Here is a 22906-nt window from a genome sequence, read left to right on the forward strand (position 1 = left end):
TATATATATATTATATATATATATATATATATATATATATATATATATATATATATATTATATCCTATAAATAATTTTATTGAATTTTATATTATCATAAATAATAACATAAAACTCAATAAAAATACAATATAATAAAATTGTATAAAAATCTATTAAATAAAATTTAATATACATATATTTTTTTAAATATAAATCTGCAATTGTCAGTGAACCCAATAATCAACACGCAGGCTGATAAAAACACTTAAGGGACAAAAGAGAAAAAGAAAAAAAAAACTCATTGATGAGATATCTGATGATCACCAGTGCACTGTTACCAACATAACCAGACTAGTTACCACTGACAGACTGAGGTTTACTATGACTTATACAGCAGTTCATTAAATGTGCTAAATGAGTCCAAATTTAGTGGTGTGAGAGACCGTGAAATCAGCATTCCTCCATCTCTCAATGCTCTCACATCTGTCCTCGCTTCCTCTGCCACTCCCGGTGGCTGCCCCCCCCCGCCTCATTTCCCTGCCCCCCACTCATTTCATGCTGAGTGGATGAGTGAGTAACTAATATGGATCAGACCCAGACCAGACAGACAGCAGCACCTCCCATCCCATCTCATCCCATCCCAGTTTACTGCCACTTCCTCATCTGTCCATCTTAATTTTCCTGTCTCATCCCATTTTCACAGTTTGTCTTTTTCTCTGTTCACTCTCATTCTTTCTATCCCCATCTGAATGGATGAAGCACATGTGGAAATGACGAAGAAACAAGAGAAGGAGGTGATAGATAACATAAAGAGAAGGAATGAATTGAACAATGATGCCAAAAAGCAGAATGGGAGACTAAAAATATTTTATTCACTAGAGTACATTTTTTACTTTATTTGTGTCCCTTGTATATAAAACAAAAAACAGAATCTTCCCATCCTGCTGTTTGCAGTCATTTTGCTCTGTTCCTTCTCTTCATGCTGTTTCCACCTTGCCTACCTTCTTTCATCTTCCTTATTCCTTCTCTAACCTTCCTTCTTCCTTCTCTAACCTTCCTTCTTCCACCTTAATTTATCCAGCCCCACCAGAAGCTAATCTATATGCTAATAAGTAGATGGCAATCAATGACATTCATGCCCATCTGTGTGCAATCAATATATTATATAAGAGAGTACATTTCAGAATAACACAGCCCAGAGGTATTACACAATAAGTGCCTCAATTTACTTTTCAGGACAGTGCTGTTCTTATCTCCTCCTTCAAGGTCAGATAGGCCCCCTTGTATGTATATTTTCAATTTAGCAAGGCCTCTTCAGAATGATCTTTTGTTGTGCCCCGATTTAAGCGGGTCCCAAAACCCTATTAACTTTCTGTAGCACATGCAGTCTGTTTTTCATGAGTGTGTGGTTTGACTGTAATTGCCGCAGCAGTCGGGGGTTTTTACCCTTTGCTAAGTGATGCTCTAATCACTGATTATTAAGAGGCAGCCTCATCAGCACACAACACTTCATCAACCAACACTGTGCGCTTGGTGTCTCTTCTTTGTCTTTGTTTTTGGCACCGCCATTAAAGGTGCCGTATGTAATTTTTTGATTGTACTAAAGCATAAAAATACCATAATATGTTTGAAGATATTTAGGAAACTTGCTAAGTTCACATACTTGTTTCTCCGAAAAACAATGCTACAGCCAGTTATTCTGCTTTGAAATGCGTGTTCCGTGTCGGAATGTCTGTTTTTTTACACAATTTACCCAATAGTATTTCAGCACCCCGGGTTGTCAGAAAACAGCGTATTGCAGCCATGGAAGCAAGCAAACAAACTGGGTCAGAGATCGCAGTTCTCCATCCATCTAAAAATCTCTATGAGCAGAGGAATATTAAAACACTGATAAATCAACTCATCAACTTACATTGTAAAGATCATCACCTTCCATTTTCAATTGGAACTCAGTCTGGAAACTTGTGTAAGCGTAGAGTCTGAGGCCGTTCCTCACTGTAGCCCGCTGGCCGCCGCTCACTCAAGCCCGCCGTGTGTTTCGTTGTGAAAGCAAAACTACTTTGTTTGGCCTTCCAAAAGAGGACACGATTAGAAATCAGTGGTTAAGTTGAATTTACAACACTGTTCCAGAACACTTCAACCCAAACATTCAGATGTGTGCAGCACATTTTATGGAGGACTGTTTCCTGATCCTGGTAGAGTAAGGGGCGTAACATTTCCGTCACACGCTCGAGGTATTCGGCTAATCACAACGCACTGGATAAGCTGGCCAATCACAGCACACCTGGCTTTTCAGACCGATGAGCTTTGTAAGAATCGACGCGTTTCAGAAAGGCGGGGCATAGAGGAGAAACAATAATGTACAGTATGTGGAAAATAATGTGCTTTTTGAACCTTAAACCGCATAAACACATTTTATTACACCAAATACACCAAATAATGTTATTTTTAGCAACATCATATGACCCCTTTAAGTTAACTGGTCTAAATGTATTTACCTGTATTTATATATTCTGTGGAAGGCGTTGGACCAAGAAATGTTTGTCCAATCAAAACGCTTGGTCCGAGCGTTTTAATTGGCTTTCCTACCTGCCTGTCAACGTATGTATTAGCATACCTCTGAGCACCCTGTTCGCGCAGACAGGATACGTCATCAGCGCGTTCAGACCAGAAGAGCAGACAGAGCGAGAATGGCAGACAAACATCAAGTTCCCAATTCCAGTCCTCGCGCCCTCCTGCTCTGCATATTTTGCATGTCTCTCTTAGTTAAAACAACCGATTCAGATAACCAGCTCGTTAGAAGTGAGCTACATGCATGAACTGTGTTCCGACTGACATGCTCCCTACACAGTGTTTTTTGCTCCCTACTCCCTGAGCAGGGGAAATCCGTTGAAGTTTACTTCACTTCGGAACATTCATTCACAGATTTGCGGTGCGCAGCGTCTTCACACACAGACGAAACTTACAAGAGAAGTGTGAAGTGTGACATAATATACTCTGTAAATAAATAATATTTAAATTCACGTCTCACACTTTAATGCCCTTTGTATGGAACATATATGCTCGCTTCTAACTGAAATAATGGCGGAATATCTGGTGAAGTCCACTTCCCAGGGCACTTACGGTCGAATAGAACAAACGTTGCACGTGATAAGAGATACATGTGAAATGTGCAGAACAGGAGGGCGCGAGGACTGGAATTGGGAACCGCTGATGTAGCCTATTGTAGTAATGTTGTCTCTGGTATTCTGGTCTGTGAGCGTATATGTGTTCAGGGGGCGTGGCTTTGGACAGCGATTGCGGGGAGGGTGGGGCGTTTGCTTTCAGTGCTATCAGGCTAAAGTTAGCATTTTCCAAGATCTTCTACTGCACCTTTAAGAAAACTGAGAATACTCTGCTCCAGTAAAACTCACTGCCACAATGCCAGGGTGTTGCTAGGTTGTTCTAGGCAGTTGCTATGCTTTTTGTAATGCATTATGAGTGGTTGCTAGGGTGTTGCTACACAGTTTCTGAGATATTTTAGGTTGTTGCTATGATGTTGCCATGATCTTTCTAATGTATTCTGAGTGGTTATTAGAACATTGCTATGTGGTTTCTAAGGTATTCTGGATGGTTCCTAGGATTTTACTACAGTATGTGGTTTCTGTTATATTCTGGATGGTTGCTAGGATGTTGCTCTACAGTTTCTAAGGTAATATGGGTGGCTACTATGACAGCTAGGTGATTGCTGTTGCTAAAATGTTGCCATGCTGTTTCTAAGGTATTCTGGAAGGGTTGACAGAATATTGCTATGTGGTTTCTAACATATTCTCAATGGTTGCTACAATGTTACTGTGTGGTTTCTATGGTTATTCTGGTTTGTCGCTAAAATGTTGCTCTGTGGTTTCTAAAGTAATCTGGGTGGCCACTTTAGGACATTGCTATGGGGTTTCTAAGCTATTCTCAATGGTTGCTAGTATGTTTGTATGTGGTTTCTAAGGTATTCTAGATTATTGCTAAGATGTTGCTCTGTGGTTTCTATTGTATTCTGAAAGGTTGCTAGGATCTTGCTCTGTGGTTTCTAAGATAATCTGGATGGCCACTATAGGACATTGCTAGGTGGCTGCTAGGTTGTAGCTATGGGGTTTCTAAGGTATTCTGAATGGTTGCTAGGATGTTGCTGTGTCATTTCTAAGGTAATCTTTGTGGTTGCTAGGATGTAGCTATGTGGTTTCTATCATATTCTGAATGGTTGCTAGAATGGTGCTTTGTGGTTGCTAGAGCATACTGGATGTATTGTTCTAAAGTAAAAAATGAATGAGCAAATATAAACTCGCCAGGATGCTAGAGTGTTTTAACATAGGGTCATGTCTATTACGTAAATGATTAGAGATACCAAATTTTAATACTCAGCATTGAGGTTTATTGAAATCCCTAACCTAAAGTATTATCAAAACAACAATGATTGTATTGACAAAGATAAAATTATCAATCATGTTAACATTTCTAAATAGAGTTAAACATTAAACATAAATATAAAATTTCCATCCAGGTCTCTTTTTCTGGGACAGGCCTTTTCCTCTGTTTTGGCAGGACGAGCCATCACCAGTGAATATTCTGAAAGGGGGGGCTGGTCGTGCTTATAGAGGGGGATAAAAAATCATTACCATCATCCTCATTAGAGAAGAACCAATTGTCCAATCAGCACACAGCTCTGCAATAGGGCTCCAAAAGGCACCCCCAGTTGACTGTCGCTAGGAAACCACAGAACCGGGGGGGCTCGCATGCGTGTGTTAGATGGAGAGAAACAGGGAGAGAGAGAGTGCGTCTGCCCCCCCAGTTGGCTGTCGCTAGGAAACCACAGAACCGGGGGGGCTCGCATGCGTGTGTTAGATGGAGAGAAACAGGGAGAGAGAGTGTGTGTCTGTGCCTGGCAACTGGGACGGTGGATGCTAGCAGTGATCTGGCAGGATTGGGGTGCAGAACGCACACTAGACAAAGGAGCATTAGGGTCCTGAGGCATGGGGCTCACCACGGGGCCAAACGGAGCTCGTGCTGCCCCTCAGAAAAGGTAGGAGCTAGGTTTTTGTCTGGGAGGTGGGCCCTTGGCTAACCTGGATGTCTGAAATCTCTCAGTGCATGCATATTGATGCACGTCTATTTTGCATGTCATCCATTTCCATCCTCATCCTTCCATCTTACCCAATGTCCCTTTAACTTTTCTTGCTTTTTGGGATGGTTTGTTAGTTTGTTCTGTGTTTTGGAATTACTGACATACTTATTTTTAGCTCTGCTAAAGGTGACAGTGCATTTAATAGTTGTTTAAACTGTATGCTGTAGAGAGACTAATTGGCTGGATGCATATGGTTGGTTGGACCGGAAGCCTCCGTGGGGCCCGTGACTTGGACTCAACATAAGAGCTTCCTTCTCATTAACAGACCCACTCAAGTGCTAAATATGAACCAAGCAGGCTTTAATCATGAGTGTATGACATTCCATGATGCATTTCCACCATAGCACATTGTAGTGTTTACTAAGGAACACAGCTGGTAACATCTAAAAAGATTGTGATGGAGTACTACCATAGTACTATGTGTATTATTTCTGCAGTATAAAGTATGTATATGAAGTATGCAATATACAAACTTTCAAAACGCATGATAGACCCAGCTTCTTTCTAGTTCCATATGATGAATTCACTAATATCAACTGCAAAAATCACATTGTGTACATTTAACTGCCAAGCATGCACATACATATATATATATATATATATATATATTTATATATTAGGGCTGTCAATAGATTACAATTTTTAATCAAATTAATCACACCCTTTTTCTGTGATTAATCGCACACTTCATTGCTAAAAAAAATCTTGAATTGTATAGTATGTGTACAGTGCAACAGCAAATAGCTTTTTTACATTTTAGAGAAGTCAAGTTGCGATACCGAACAGGACCACATGGCGATGCCAAAAAAACCCTAAACCAACCGACGGCTGACTGCATATATCTACGGATCCATTCAGAATAACTAAACAGCAACATACACATGACAAATCAAAACATTATCGTGAATGTGTGTGGAAACAACGTGAATGTACGGAAATGTCTGTGTCTGTGCATAAATACAATGTGCGATCAGTGCGTCAAGAGCGCTCGTACATGCATTATTATAACGGACTCACACGTTCTTACTGAACGACTCATGTACGCCACCGCAATCATCTTTACCTTGATTGCAGTCTTCATCCATCAAAACTTTACTAGCGAGACTGGTTATCAAGTCGAGAAACCGTAGTTGGTGTCTCATCTGGCCATACAGCGGTGGGATGTGTTGACATTCCGTTCAGTCTGTACTTCACACAGCGCGATGTGTGAGGGCTCGCACTCTTCAGAGACAATCACAGAATATGACAGAGCTCGTGTTTAAAAGCGAAACACACTGGAATGAATAATTTCTGTGCATAAATACAATGTGCGATCAGTGCGTCAAGAGCGCTCGTACATGCATTATTATAACGGACTCACACGTGCTTACTGAACGACTCATGTACGCCACCGCAATCGTCTTTACCTTGATTGCAGTCTTCATCCATCAAAACTTTACTAGCGAGACTGGTTATCCAGTCGAGAACACGTAGTTTGCGTCTCATCTGGCCATACAGCGGTGGGATGTTGACAATCCGTTCAGTCTGTACTTCACACAACGCGTGACATGTGAGGGCTCGCGCTCTTTAGAGACAATCACAGAATATGACAGACAGAGCTCGTGTTTAAAAGCCAAACACACTGGAATGAATAATTCACTGAAAACGCAACGCGAGTTTCTGTTCTCTCTGCAATCTCTGATGTAATCAGCTTGGTTTCCTTTATATTAGCGCTGTTTTGGACGGATTGTTTGAATGCATTCGCTTACTGGATCATTGGACTGAAAACTTTCCTGGAGTTTAGCGGCTTAAAATAATTGAATTTGATCTCAAGCAGAGAAGCAAAATTGGGTTAAAGGGTTAGAATAGAAATTGTGCTTCAGTAATTTTGCGTAAAATTATTTTAACACGTTAAGGATTGTCAAATTAATCGCATGCGTCAACATTGACAGCCCTAATATATATATATATATATATATATACATATACAGTGGTGTGAAAAAGTGTTGGCCCCCTTCCTGTTTTTTTTATTTTTTGCATATTTGTCACACTTAAAAGATTCAGATCATCAAACAAATTTTAATATTACACAAAGATAATGCAAGTAAATACAAACTTCAGTTTTTAAATGATTATTTATTTTATTAAGGGAAAAAAGCTGTCCAAACCTGCCTGGCCCTACGTGAAAAAGTAATTGCCCCCTAAATCTAATAATTGGTTGTGCCACGCTTTGCATCAACAACTGCTATCAAGTGTTTGCGATAACTGGCAATGAGTCTTTCACATCGCTGTGGATGAATTTTGGCTCACTCTTCTTTGCAGAATTGTTTTAATTCAGCCACTATATATATATATATATATGAGCACAGTATGCAGTGAGGAGCATGCTAGTATGTCATTGAGAACACACCCAAGTAAACTTGTGCAAAAGCCAGCATCTACGCTTATGTACAATGTTTAATAATATTCTAATTCTGTAACCATGTTCTCAGATATCCCTATGGCCCTTCCATTAATGCATATTAATGAGGCTCAGGACTTATATTTAGATTGTCTAATTACAATGCCCAAGTCCATTAGTTCTTTGGAGCCCAGGAAATGGCTTGGGGGGAGGGCTCATTGATATTAGACCATCTCTTGGTGTAATAACAGACCTGGAAAGGGGGTAGGCATAATGGTTTGTTGTGGATAAAGAGGGGGCGATTCAGGGTAGATAGGGAGGGGGTTAAGAGTGTGTGGGGTTAGTGGTTCTCAACCACATGTGTGCGAGTAGGGATGTAACGATTCACTCAACTCACGATTCGATTTGATTCACGATTTTGATTTCACGATTCGATTCGATTCACGATTATTATAATTTTTTTTTACAAAATTAGATTTAAGACAAATTATAAATTAAATGTGGCCTTTTATTATTGCTTGGACAAAATGCTGCATATTTCTATTTGAATCGATTTTTCAACCGGCTCGCGGTTAATCGTTACATTCCTATGTGCGAGTAATTAAATGAGTATAATTGAAACCACACTTCTCCTCTAAAGCTGCCCCCCCCACCCATCCCAACACTCGTTCTCTTTCTGTCCCCCATCTCAATCCCATTACCACTTTCTGTCCCTGAATAACAAACCCCAAAAGACAGAGAGACAGAAAGAAAAGGAGAGAAGTCATTTAAACAGCAGTGCCTCTGGCGATTCCAGTGATGAGATTTAGAGGGGTGAACCCTCAGCCGAGGCACCTATTTTTCATTCATTAGCCTTGATTACATGCTTAATGTTTGTATCATGGGATGAACAGACATATGATTTTCTTGTCATACTTATGATATTCATGTCTAACCTTAAAGAATGTTTCAGATTCAAAACAAGCTCTGTCCACTGCATCCTTGACATGCTGTTGATTATCACAGAAAATGATTTCATCTCGGTCTAAAAACATGCATCATGTTTACAGAATGCCCTTATAATGGAAGTTTATGCAAAAACACATTTTGGAGAATTGGGGTTGGTAATGTTTTTGAAATGCTTAAAGGGATACTCCACCCCAAAATGAAAATTTTGTCATTAATCACTTACCCCCTTGTCGTTCCAAACCCGTAAAAGCTTTGTTCGTCTTCGGAACACAATTTAAGCTGGTGAAATGCAGCTTTCACCAAAGCTGCATTTATCTGATCAAAATACAGTAAAACAGTAATGCTGTGAAATATTATTTAAATTTAAAATAACTTTTCTCTTGAATATATTTTAAAATGCATTTTTTTCCTGTGATGCAAACCTTAATTTTCAACATCATTACTCCAGGCTTCAGTGTCACATAATCCTTTAGAAATCATTCTAATATGCTGATTTGCCGCTCAATAAATATTTATTATTATCAATGCTGAAAATAGTTGTGCTGCTTCATATTTTTATGGAAACTGTGGTACTTTTTTTCAGGATTCTCATGAATAGAGTTTGAAAGAAAAGCTTTTACTTGAAATGGAAATATTTTGACAGTAGAAATGTCTTTACTGTCACTTTTGATTAACTGAATGCAGTCTTACTGAAAAAATCAACATCTTTCAAAAAAAAAAAAAAAAAACTTACTGATCATAAACTACATATATAGACACAAAAGTGCAGTGCTTTGCCAACTTAAAGCTTAAACTTGAAATTATTGTCTGTGGTTATCAACAGCATGTTGAAAAAGCTTGACTTGTATTGAACCAAAATAATTTCTTTAATCTTTCTGTATAAAAGCAGACTGAACCAAAAGAGTAAAGTTTTGTTGATGCAAGTATTGTTTGACAACCTTTAACGTGGTTCTGTATCGCATATTGACATGGGCAACTCTTCTGACTCGATGTGTAATCCATCTTCCATGGCCGTTCTTATGGTGGTAATGGGACACTGCTAAGGAAAAGGTTTACTGAAATGTAACAATCAAATTCTGTGTCCGGGATGAACTCAAATGCAATTATAATGTCATTTACAGAAAAGTACATTATGCGAATGAAGTGATGTTTACATTTCAGGCTACCAGCTTGGACCTTTCTTTTGTATATTACCTTTATAAAAAAGTACTGTGATAGTATCAAATGGTAATACTATGGTACTTTGCTATTTACCATGATACTGAATGACTAATGTATTTATAGACCATGGTATTTACAAGATACTTCAAAGTATTTCAAAGAACACTATGGTACTACCATTAAAACCATTATAGTCATATTTATATATAATCACACAATTTTGGCCAAATTGTGCAGCACAGCAACTTTTTTTTTTTTTCTCTTGAATTTTTATCAGAAAAATCACAATTTATTTTTTCCCCAAATCATGCCGCCCTAATTGACCCTTCGCAAAGACCCGCCCCCCTTATTTACTGTTGCTATGTCCGACAAGCCATACAGCTCTCACGCTACACATTATGCTCTCACGCACATACACTGCAGAGCAAAGAGAAAACTGACAACGCAGTGTGACAGACAAAACAGAGCAGGTTACTTTTGGTATGAAACAAAGTTTCAGCTCTCAAATTTTGTCATTTTTCAAGAAATTCAAACAATAAATAGTTTTATGGCTTTTTAATATGTCGTGACAGATTGCTGTAGCGCCTCAGTTCAAGCGGCACGTGAACCGATTTTATCTTCCTCTACTAGTTATAGCATGAAATAAACATGAATGAACATCAGAAGGTATCTTGTTTCAACCGCAGAAAGATCTTGTTTCAATCGCCTGTCAATCAAACTTCCTGTGAAGGGCCAATTACCATGGTACATATTCAAAAACATGGCATTACCTTGGTACTGTCTAAATAACATGATACTACTATCGTACTCTTTATGTTAACGCATCAAATTTCATAACTATTAACTAGAAATAGCTTCAGTATCTCAACGATCTCAACAAAAGAAGGGAATTTTAGTACCAGGAATTCACAAATTCTTATTCTCTGTCTCTCTCAGCTTGCGTCGAGTTTGGCAGCGGGGTGGTCGTGGTTCAAAGGTGAAGCATCGGGGCGGCACAATGGAGAGTGAGCAGAGCACTCCTGCCTCCAGTGCCAGCAGCAGCACAGGCACCAATACCTCCACCACAAACTCCATAGGCACCACCAGTGCCTCCACTGCCAGCATTGCCAACTCCACCAGCAGCAGCAGCACGAGCAGCGGAAGACTGGCCATTCCACAGATATCTGTATACAGCGGCATACCTGACCGACAGACTGTACAGGTGCACGTCACACTCACCCTAAAACATAACCACCTGGCAGAATCAGTCAGTTCAAATATAGACAACTGAGTTCAGAAATGCATAGTAATTGTGTTGATAATATTTGTGTGCATGTTAACGATTTACCACATTTCTGCTTGTCAAACTTTCTTGTATAATCACACTGCATTGCACCACACATCACTTTTTTTCTTGCTTAAATGTTTAATTATTTGACTTTAAGTCCATACTGCCATCTGCTGGTGTGATTATTACTGCAGTTAGAAGAGGAATGACAATGAAGGTTTCAGTGCTTCAGACATATTCCTATTCTTTCCTCTGCTGTGGAATGTGGTTGTTCATTATTGACTCAGGTCTTGACCTTTAACCTCTCCCTACATGTAAATTAAGTGGTCTGGAATTAGACACTTTTGCTAAATTTCAGCCAAATGTGATATTGATAATCTTATATCCAATTTAAACACTGTAATTAAAGTACATATAATCATTAATTTCATAATTTTTTTCTTTTTTGTAATAATAATAATAATAATACAATGTTGTTGTTGTTGTTGTTATTAACATTAATATTGTTAATAATTATTATTATTATTATGATCATGATGTACAGCAGTGGTTCCCAACCCAGGGGTCGCAACCCCCACTAGGGGTCGCTAATAATTTGAGGGGTCGCCAAGTGCACTTGTTTTTAAAAATAAATAAATAAAATATATATATATATACATTTCATTTATAACAGCACAATAAATATTTCAATTCTAAATATTAAAAAAAAAAAATAATCATTTATGGAAAGAGAATAAATTCTCTTAACGTCGAGAATTTTTTGCAGCGTATCGCAAGAGTGGGAACGTACAGACGTAACTTTAAAAAAAGACGCAGCAAAGAGAAAATGGCAAAGCGCCAGGGAGAAGATAAAAATGAATGCGCTAAAAAGAAAACAAGGACTTATTTGGACAGTTATCTTGAATTCGGTTTCATTGAAGCAATGGACAAGGTGAGAATTGAGTGTGTAATCTGTGGTGAGAGACTAGCGAATGAAAGCATGAAGCCCTGCAAACTAAGAAGACATCAGAGCACCAAACACCCACAGACGGTTTGATTAAATTATATTCATGTTAATAGATTTTTAACTTGCTCCCGTTTGTTCATCAGTTAAAAAGCAGAGCCTGTCTGAAATGTCTGTTCTTGTGAACCCTTACATGTTGTTACAGGTTTTTAAGGTAATAAGTGAAATGGATAGATTTGATTGATATTTACATTAACATAATAAAATGTGCTGCTGTTATTTGTTCATCAGGTTTAGGAAAAAAATTGGAACCTGTTGTTGGGAAAAAATCAATAGTTGCAGCTAATTGTTTGCATTCAGCTGTTTTTGCATTGATTAAAAGTGTATTCAACTGACTGTCACATTAAATGAAATGTGTCAGCTAGTGTGTTTGAATGGGGGGGCATGGGGGTCGCTAAAAATTTTCACTGTTAAAATAGGGGTCTCCTGAAAAAAAGGTTGGGCACCATTGCTATAGACTACTGTCTTGTCCTTCAAAATGTGCGTCCCTGTCATTGGATTGCAATCGGATAAGGGGCGCTTGCATATCTAGTCTCAGTATGGCAGCCGCAGTGGATGGATAGGCTACCAAAATGAGAACTAGCGATCTGAAACAATGGGCCTCAGCACCCGAAGGAGTGTGGTTACCAGACGTCCCGTTTTTCCCGGGAGTCACTAAAATAGGGGTCTCGTGAAAAAAAGGTTGGGAACCACTGATGTACAGCACACTTCATGCATAAAATGCAGCTCAAAGTGCTTCACGTGACATGAGTTAATGGCAAAAATGGCAACATCCAATCAATCTAAAGTAGTTAAAATTATTTAAACTGCACCTATGTTCACTTAATTGTGTAAAGAAACCCAACTACATTCCTATCATTAAAAATTGTGATATGATATATATGATATTGACATGGAAATGTACTGCATAACAGGAAAGACTCGGCTGTATTCTCAGATCAGTGCATGATCAGACACAAGCAGCACTGTTCGTTAAACTCAGTTCAGGCTGCACTTTACTCATACCAAGACCAGGGGTCAGGATGCCTGTTGCCTAGCAACTGTGTGGTTGTGGGCAGTTCAGTGAGGACATAAAGGACGAGACAAACGGAAGAGCGGGATGCTGGTGAACATATTATAGCTGGGAGAAAACGATAGGAAGGTACTATTAGTGATGAGAACGATGCACTTATCTACACTATCGTCATATAATGAAAGTGTTGTTTGAACGTCTGCTCTGAATATTTGTTCAGGTATTTCACCATCTTGTTTTGATTTTGTTCTGAATGGTTTCGGCATGTTATGGGATGCTAGCTCAGGATCAGTATTACAGAACAACTGTTAAGCTAGGTGATCATATGGTTTGCAATCTTTATTAAGTAACATTATTATTAGAGTTTGACAGTACAAAATGTTATTTTTATATTGGATGTATAAGTATATATTTGGTTGTCATTAAACATAAATATCATAAAATGTAACTTATCCTATACAATATCAATGCGTTATTGTTGTTATGAGTTATTAGACTTGCAATGGCATGCGTATAAACAAGCCTTGAAATACAGTAGCTAATATTAAACATCTTCCTATTAATTTAATATTATGATAATATATAACCATATTAAACATCAAGGCTGACCTTGAAAGCAATATGGGAAGTGAAACAACATAAGAATCAGAGATCTCTGTCTCTTTCAAGCTTGTTGCAGTTAATTTTCTGACCAAAAGGAGGAGACAAATGGAAATTATTGAGACCATGTATGATGGAACAAAACAAAAAGTTGCCAAGTAAGCATTAAAAGATTAGGATTGCAATCTGACCTATAACAAAAATTTGAACTTGCAGCTACTTATGATTTAAATAGCAACTTTGTCAGATGTTTCTCTCAAACATCTTAAGGTGAATACAATAGAAATACATGAGACAATTGTTGACATATAGCAATGGGAACAGAGCTATAAAAATGCTGACACGTCTCCACATTTAAATTGAGATTTCTGACTTTGATTGGTATCTTGGCAAATATGAAAACAGTTTGAGACACTACTGAGACTGAAAGTCTAGAGGAGACGTGAGATTACCAAAGTCATTTTCTCAGGGGAAAAAAATCTTTCAGAATCTGTAGACTTCAGCTAAACTCTCCATTTGCACTCCATCTAATCTCACTGCTCTCTATGTGAAGCAATTAAGATATTATTGAGATTGAACCTGTTTTCTCACTTTTTTCTGTCTCTCTTGAATGGTAGGTGATCCAGCAGGCTCTACATAGGCAGCCCAGCACAGCAGCGCAGTACCTGCAGCAGATGTATGCAGCTCAACAGCAGCATCTGATGCTGCAAACGGCAGCTCTACAGCAGCAGCACCTCAGCACAGCACAGCTCCAGAGCCTCGCAGCAGTGCAGCAGGTCAGTTAGCATCCATAGCCTCCTACAGCAAGACAGAAGCATAATACACCCAAATACCCTTACACTCTCTGTCTGTCATGGTTTCTCCCTCTCAGGCCAGTTTAGCAGCCGGCAGGCAGAGTTCGAACCAGAATGGGACCTTGTCTACCCAGAGCGGGTCATCACAGACCACAGTAAGCTATTATTTGGATGCAGGCAGCTACTGAAAACAAGCACATTTTAATCACGTCAATATCTTAGTTTGCATGTGACATAACATTCAGGCTGCTCATGTCACAACTCTGTCTCTCTTATTCCCACAGATTAATTTAACCACGTCCCCTGCTGCTGCTCAGCTGATCAGTCGTGCACAGAGCGTAAACTCCACCCCCTCTGGGATATCCCAGCAAGCTGTGTTGCTAGGCAACGCCACAAGCTCCACCCTGACAGCCAGCCAAGCTCAAATGTACCTGCGGGCCCAGATGGTGAGCACACCTGTATAACCACAAACACAAGAGTCTTTCATGCTTGTGAAGCTGCTTTCTATATTAAATATATATTTAGGAGTGAAACACTGACTCTTAATCAGTCATTGCTTTCTTGCTGAATGCCAGAAAGAAGTAGGATGAATTCAGCTAAATTAGGCCACTGATAATTAATGTAAACAACATTTGACCCTTTAGTTTATTTTTATTCTTTTAAGCAATATATCACAGATAAAGCACTAACAATACTATTTACAGGTGAAGTTGTAATACGTTTAATGTATTGTCTAGATGAGTGTTTCCCAACCGGGGTGCCATGTAAAAAATCCTTTTTGAATATTTTTAAATTGCTAAAATGTTCAAAAAAAGCATATATTATATAATTTCCATTTCTGATGTCGCCAATAATTAGAGATGCACCGAAATTTCGGCTGCCGAAAATTAGTTCACCGCTCAGGTTTCACTTTCACGTGGTGTGGCGCGCTGCGTATTATCCCGCTCTATGCGTGTGCGCTCCGCTCAGTCGCTCCACTCGTATACCGTTCATGCGAATCGGAACAGCAAAGTCCACTCAATAATGCCACTAAATATGCAACTATTCAAATTTGCAGAATAATGGCGTGAACAATAGTTAAAATAAGCATAACCCATGTTTTTACTGTTGTAGTCTAATGCCGTGGTTGTAGTCTAAACATGGTTCTGCATTCTGGTTATACTGCAAACTGGTTAATACTGGTTAGATCATTCTAGATCAACCAGAGTATGATGGAGAGCTTCCTGAGGATGTGATATTAATGAGAATCTTTATGTGTGATTATTTTAGGCTCAGCAGAGTAATCTTGTGCATGTAGCCAGGAGTCTGGGCCGAGCCGTCCCTCTGTCCCCTCAGCTGATCCTGGCTCCTACAGCTACAGTAACTGCTCTACAGTCTGACACTAATACAGCCAATAACACACAGTCTGTCTCTGCACAGGTACACACACATGCTGAAATACACTGCTGTAATATATGCACATCCAAAAGTACCCATGATTGCACAAAAATGTTTTATTTGCATTCATGAATATGCGGTTTAAAACAATTATCTTCATGAAGCATTCATAAAATATAGGATTACTTGGTATTTCAATTATAATTTGGAACATTTATTGTACATGTATTCATTCAGCAGACTCTTTCATCTAGAAATACTTTAAGGAATCAATCCTAAAAGATTCTAAAAAGAATTTTATAGGTTACCAATACAGCACAACACAAAATGTATATTTTGATCTTTTAGAAAACCCTGATATGTTTGTTAATAGGATAAAATGCTCTATCCGTGACATCACAAGGAAGCCTGTAGCACCCCTCTATGATGTCCAAAGCAATAATATTAATAATATTACTAATTACTAGTAATAATACAAATGAATAATACCATAAATATTCCATTATTTAATAATAATAATAATAATAATAAATAGCATAGGAATTGGAATAAATTGAATTATTTTTAAAAAAATCCAGTTTATCCAGTAGTTCATTCGTTAAAGATTCTTATTTGATCACATTAGGATTAGGACCATCATGATTGGCTCCAAATTCTAATAAATATTCCAATAGGAATAGTGTGCACATTACTCTAGGATCTTTAGCCTAGGTAATTCTATGCAAAATATTACTTTTTAAATACGACAACTCAAATGTTTTGAATGTATTTCAATAAAAAAGGTTTACTGGTGAATGTATGACTTTCACAGGTGCAGAACCTTGCCCTGCGCAACCAGCAGGGGGTGTCTTCCACCTCTCAGTCCTCAGGCCTGCAGGCACTGAGTTTAAAGCAGACCCCCGTCTCCATTCAGCCCACCCCACTCATCAAAACACCCAGCCAGAGTGCTTCCAGTTCAGACACTGGGAAAAGCAATGTGAACACTGCTTCCGCGGATGGAGTGAAGAAGGGAGAGGAAGGGCAAACAGAGATGAAAGCAGTTAACATGAGTCGTAATGTTTCCTCGTCACATCCCTTACTCGCACCAGGTAAACTCAGACCCATATGGCCTATAGTGCTGCTAAAAATATTACAACACTTGTGCAACTGCAAATGATGGTAGAGCTTTTGTAAGAACCATTTCACTTTTCTGAGGCATTTTTTGGAATGAGTGTTTTTAGTGGATTTAAGAAGTCTCAATTTCACACAGTGTGTCCCCCACAATGATGCTCAACAACTACAGTTACTTCTAGTATCGTCTCTTACTTTGGCTTATATTTGAGCTAGTAATGTTGTCATCAAGCACCTTTTACCCAAAGTGGTCCAGAAATTGTTGTGTGTGTGCACATTTGGTCTTTAAACAAACTGAAAGGTTCAATTAATTTCAACAGAAATGTTTTCTGACATGTGCACTCTTATAAGCTCCAGCTTCACTTGTCTGTCTATCATGTCACACACTAAGTACCAAACAAAACAGAAATGCACCCAAGGCTACATTTGTTCTACATGGCTTAAGCTCAAGTGCATTAATGCATACGTGGCCTTTGAAGGGCACGCACTTTCTCAGAGGAGTCTTTCAGTGTATGTCAACATCTGACATCTGCCATCCATCATTCCAGTGGTCTCTAATCATAACAGCTCACACAGGGCAATTATCCTGCACACTTAGAAGCAGGTACTTGGGCGTGTCGAGGCTGGTAGAGACTTTGCTATGTGTTTGGTTATGCTTTGGTAGAAAATTAAAAAAGGCCTCAGATTTTTGTTTACAAAAAAAAAAAAAGAATCTTATAGGGTAGCTCCAGGGTTCAATATTAGCACCAGTCAAGTGCCAAAAGAAGTAAAAATAGGAGTTTTGTTTGACCAAATTAAAAAAGAAAAGAAAAAATACTTTTCCACATCAGGTCCAAGAATAAAAAGAGGAAAAAAGAAAAATTGACAAAAATATTCGATATAAAAAAACAAACCACCTTTCACATTCCAGAAAAGAAGAATTCTGGAATAAAAGTATTTATAAATACTTATGATTAAATGTGTAATTAAGGTAAATGTGTAATGAAACCGTGCTTCTCTTTACTGTAGCTACATTTGTGCATTAATATCAACTCGCTTCATTTCAGTTTCTCATTAGAGCTGCATTTCTATTCTTTTACATCATTTGCAGATGTACAGTTTATGCCACTGTTTATGTACACAAATACCAGAATGAATGAAGCTTAAACAAGCTTCAATTTGATTGAACAAGTGTGTTTGAGAGGGTCCAACTGAGCCTCAGTGGAAAGGAAAGGTAAAAAGCCACCTGACATGTATTGGGATGTAGTTTCCACGGCAGCGTGCGCCAGAGAGCTGATGTGATGCCTGTTATGATGCATGGTTTTCCCCTTGTGCATTAATTGATATTCACAAATCTGGAAACCCGTCCTGGATTATTCTCTTAGATGAATTGTTCAGTTTACTTTTAAGAAATGTCCTAATGTTATTAAAATCTGAATATTTTATTAAAAATCATGTGTTTGTGGATACTAGAAAGAGTCTGGACTGGAGATTTTGATAAAAAGTCTTACTATTTCCATAAACATTATGTCTTGAGAATATGATTCCCAACTGATTGTTGTATTTCACTCCTTGTTTTTGTTCTGTAGGAACAGTCAAAACCAGTAAAAATAGCTTGTTTTGAAGTTGAATGTACTCTCCATTTTATTTTTGTAACAAATGATTGAAACTATTATTTTGGGAACAACCATGCACCAGAGGGCTTGTTAAAAGAAAGTAGGAAAGAAAAGAGCCACAGATATCAACTGCACTCAAACTACTAAAGTAAAAATGACATGCACCCACATAGAAAAATCTTGCTAAAAAATTGCTTTTCATGGCTCAGGAAACGTACTGGAGTTAAACTGAGCACAGTCTGAGACACTGATCTCTTCTGAGAGCCTAGAGGAGACAGGTCTTTATCTGAGATCTTTATCTCAGGAAAAGTGTTTCTCTATTCGCAAGACGCATGAGATTTCAGAGATCTGATTCGGCCCAACGTGAGAAAATGTACATATTGTATGTCTTCAAGCATATATGTCATTGTTTTAATGTGTTATGTGTTGTGGCTTTGCATATAGCTGAACGTTCAACAGGAAATTTCGGGGTTTTCCAGGGTTGCGCTCGGCAGGGAATAACTCATCAACTCCTTATTCTGAACATCCGGGAGAAAGAAAGAGTGAGAGAAAGTGAGCACAGAGGATTGAGTCATCTGAACACACCATCCCACACCATTCACATTAAGATGGAAGAACATTCCCACACTGAACCTATTCTGTTTGCTATTAACAGTTTTAAAGAAAGAATGTATTTGTTCCTGACTTCTGCTTCATATATCCTGTGTGCATTTCATGTGACAGAACACACAAGCGTATATATATAAACATAAAAACCACATGCTAGCTAACTTTCCAACCAGTTAGAGTTCTTCAGATTCTTCTACCGCTCATAAACTTTTGAGGTTGTGATCTCAACGTGCCCAACTCTTAAGGTTTTGTGTGCTTGAATGTTCTCCTGCTGAGTTAAAACTACATTTTAACACAGTTTCCTGCAAGTCCTCCAGTCAAACACCTAATCACAGTTTTAAAACTCATCCAGTTTCCAATGTTGTAGTCCTGGATACAGAAGTTGTACTGGAAAACCTAAGCACAGAGACGAATGTTATTAGATACAGCAAAAAAAAGACAAACTAAACAACAAAAAATCTAAAATAAAACTAAATTTGTTGAAATGTAGTCAAGGTTCCCACACATTTGACTCAATGAATTGCCATGACTTTTCCCATGTACTTTCCATGTTTGTGATTTCTTGGATAAATATTTTAAAGAGTCATTTATATTCAGACTGATTCACCAATGAATCAATCAGATGGATTTGTGAACTGGTTCAAAACAGATTCATTGACAATGAATTTGCTTACAAAGAATTCACTAATGGCTTGCAATGTTACTTTAACAAGAGCATTATTAAATTGAGAAAAAAAAATTAGAGCATACGGATTATAACTTTTAAAGTTTCCAGGGCTAGAAAGCACAATTTTAAAATTCCCATGACTGAGGGAAACCTGTGCAGTGTAGGAATTTACCCATGCCAGCTTGAAAGAACATTGTCCAAATTTATGAAATTCCATGTATCTGTTACTGTCGTTTTATATTTGCAACTGTCAGTTTAATGTGTAGTCATGTGAAACAGTATGTAATAGTAAGTGTTTGTCTGTGGTTTCTTTTTCCAGCATATGCCCAAATCCAGCCGCAGGCCCTGATTAAGCAGCAGCCGCAGCAGTTTGTCATTCAACCCCAAGCCCCACCCACCTCAAGAACCCAGCCTCAGTTACTGCAGACCGTCTCGGTCCAGCCCCACCAACAGACAGCCTCACTGGCCATCCAGAGCTCCACCCAGACCACATCGGTAGCAGGGATCATTCCGGTTTTGCCTAAACCAGCACTTCACAACCAAGGATCGGCTCAAAGTCAACAGGCCACCATCTTCCATTCAACTGTAAGCCACCATGCACTTGCACACACAGGCCTGGCCCATGCTAAAGCTCAACCGGTCCAACTGACAGCCATCAATCTCCAAATCCAACCAGCACAAAGCCAGGTAATGGACTCCCTTATTAGAGCCTTATTGTAGATTAAAGATCATGTATACAAATCAGAAGCAACTAACTACTTCTATACTATTTAGAGTTCAAGACTTGCTCAGGATGACAAGGAGAAGCCCACCTCTTTGGTGGTAAGAGAGCTTTGTCCCCCAGTACAAATGCAGCCAACCACTACGACCCAAGGCACTGACCCCCCTGAACAATCCAAAGCCGATACTGTTAACACTACATCTCAAACTCAAGGTACAGTGGACAAATTTTCACGTTTACAAGTATAGTTTCACAATCAAACAATGCAATCATAAAACTGCAAGTCAATACATAATGATTACTAGGACACAAGATTCCATGAAAACACAATAATTTCCACCTTTTTCCCACCTCTTTAAATACACACTCTCTCTCTCTCTCTCTCTCTCTCTCTATATATATATATATATACTATTTATTTCATTTGGATCAAAATACAGTTACAACTATTAAACTAAATGCACATACAAATCTGCCTGATGAATAAACCAACAATTAAGACGATATTCTGCACTTCGAATTCCCTCAATATTTATTATACAAGTAAATAAAAATTTTTTTTTTAAAATGCATCCCTAAGAAAAACACGGCAAGACTGTGACACCTGCAAATATTTTATAATGGATATTCTGGAGAGATCAATAAAGACTGAATGTTGTACACTAACCAGTAAAACAAATGACCAAAATATTGGTGCCAAAATAATTGTATTATACATTTCAATGCATTAAATCACAAAATATCAAAATAAGTGGTACTGTCAAACAAAGATGAACAGTTACATTAACATTTGAGACAAGCACAATATTACCAAATACACTCTTAATTTTGAGCAGTGTATGTTAGTATATGTACATGTTATTGTAACTTTTTGTGCAGTGTTTTGCTTGAAATGTGTGCTTGTGCTACTTGACTTCAAACGACTGACTTCAGTGTGTTTTATATTTTCTTATCTAATGCAATGACATTCACACATTATTTATATGACAAGTGTCCAATATGAAGTGTCCAAATACTTTCTTTTGTATATATGGTTTAAGTGTCCAAATACGTTCTTAAGGGCACTGTATCAAATACCACGCAGCTTGCAGGCGTTTGAGGAATTGAAGGATCACAGCTGCATTAAAATACAAGGCTTTCGACACCCGCACGGTGAACCAGATTTGCCAAAGGAGGAGGTAGTAGGATGGGGGGTGGCATGCAATTCCCACGTACAGTAATATGTACTAGAATTGACTCTGGGCCAGTCACATGACTGGCAGAAGGCACTAATCAGTCAGTAATTTAAGAGACAAACTGGTTTTGGACAAGGGTGCTTTCCTACCTTCAGATAATGCCCAATATAGCCTGCATAGAAGACACAACCGCTGCCACCAGCCAGTGAAAGATTTATTGAACCTCTACAGAGTCATGTGATCTGCCACTTGAGGCTGCTGCTGCCATCCGAGAAAGACTGAACCGCCTCTCTGGCAGAATGTGCAGTGCTTGTGCGTGGGAGTGGAGCACTAGAAAAGAAGCAGCGCACCCTGCGTGTTGCGTAGAATCGCACGCGTGGCGGAGTCTGGATATTCTGTCATTAATATAATCAGGCGTGTGGGAATGAGGCTGCCCCTGTGTTTTGAGGTGGAATTGAAGAGCGCCCCTGTGGGAAATGACTTTTTACTGCGCTTTGTCGGTAAGCTACATACAGTATGTCTTGTGTTTTGGTTAGTGGGCTTAAAAGAAAAACGCAGTGGTCTCGAGGCGCGTTTCTTTGAACGGTGTAGACTTGACACGCTGTCTTAAAACGCGACGCAACTGACGCCAGTCTAGTGTCTAACGATGGCGTCTGCAGACTGAATGCAGTAAAAATACAACAACAAGAGAAATGTTTTTTTGAGAGAGAGGTTTTAGACGCCTAATGATGGTGGCATGTTTATTCAGGTAAGAGTTCGCACAAAATGAAGTCATTACTTACCCTGTTCCAACCTTATTTCCATTCTCCAGTAAACTTAAGTTATGTCTTTTGACATCTTGTCCAAACAGTGACGTTATCAAGTACGCAGCTGTTCCATTTGCAGGATTACCAGACTTGTGTCCTCCCGTCCTCAGGAGTTCGCACCCCCGAGTCGAATTTGCCAAGTCCGAACTACTAAGTTACTTTGCGTACTTGGTATTGAGAAACGGCCTATGTCTTTTGACAAACTGTCCATACAGTGACGGTGGTTGCCATTACAAACACAAGTAGTCCGTATTCCGAAGTGATATGATAGCTTTGTGTGAGGGACGGAATAAAATTTTAGTCGTTATTGGCTGATAATTTCCCTCAGACGTTGCTCTCAAATATCATTGGCAGTTGTGTCGAGATTAAAAATGGCGCTGTCGTACGCGCCGCTCTAATTGGACGTCATTGACGTCAAACGCCATTGATGCGTTTACGTGCACGTTCTTAAAGGGGTCATATGATGTTGCTAAAAAGAACATTATTTGGTGTAATGAAATGTGTTTATGCGGTTTAAGGTAAAAAAAAACACATTATTTTCCACATA

The 22906-nt window shown here is 38.7% G+C and overlaps 1 protein-coding gene across 3 annotated transcripts in view; it reads left to right on the plus strand.

Annotated features, from left to right (window-relative positions):
* LOC107655778 (polyhomeotic-like protein 2) overlaps positions 1-22906 on the plus strand; it is a 34014-nt gene that overhangs the window by 5229 nt on the left and 5879 nt on the right. The window contains exons 1-10 of one of the 3 annotated variants that reach the window (XM_016443360.1): positions 1231-1248; positions 10560-10824; positions 14123-14281; positions 14377-14454; positions 14584-14745; positions 15569-15718; positions 16488-16764; positions 18826-18933; positions 19977-20344; positions 20432-20591. In XM_016443360.1, coding sequence (XP_016298846.1) covers positions 10621-10824; positions 14123-14281; positions 14377-14454; positions 14584-14745; positions 15569-15718; positions 16488-16764; positions 18826-18933; positions 19977-20344; positions 20432-20591 — 1666 coding nt within the window. In that variant the 5' untranslated portion in view covers positions 1231-1248; positions 10560-10620. Of the gene's footprint in view, positions 1-1230; positions 1249-4982; positions 5033-10559; positions 10825-14122; positions 14282-14376; positions 14455-14583; positions 14746-15568; positions 15719-16487; positions 16765-18825; positions 18934-19976; positions 20345-20431; positions 20592-22906 lie in introns of those variants that run through there. The other 2 variants (XM_016443359.1, XM_016443358.1) reach the window with 2 other exon arrangements.

Source organism: Sinocyclocheilus anshuiensis, unplaced genomic scaffold (assembly GCF_001515605.1).
Source record: "Sinocyclocheilus anshuiensis isolate Anshui unplaced genomic scaffold, SAMN03320099.WGS_v1.1 scaffold1575, whole genome shotgun sequence".
Classification (NCBI taxonomy): Eukaryota; Metazoa; Chordata; class Actinopteri; order Cypriniformes; family Cyprinidae; genus Sinocyclocheilus; species Sinocyclocheilus anshuiensis.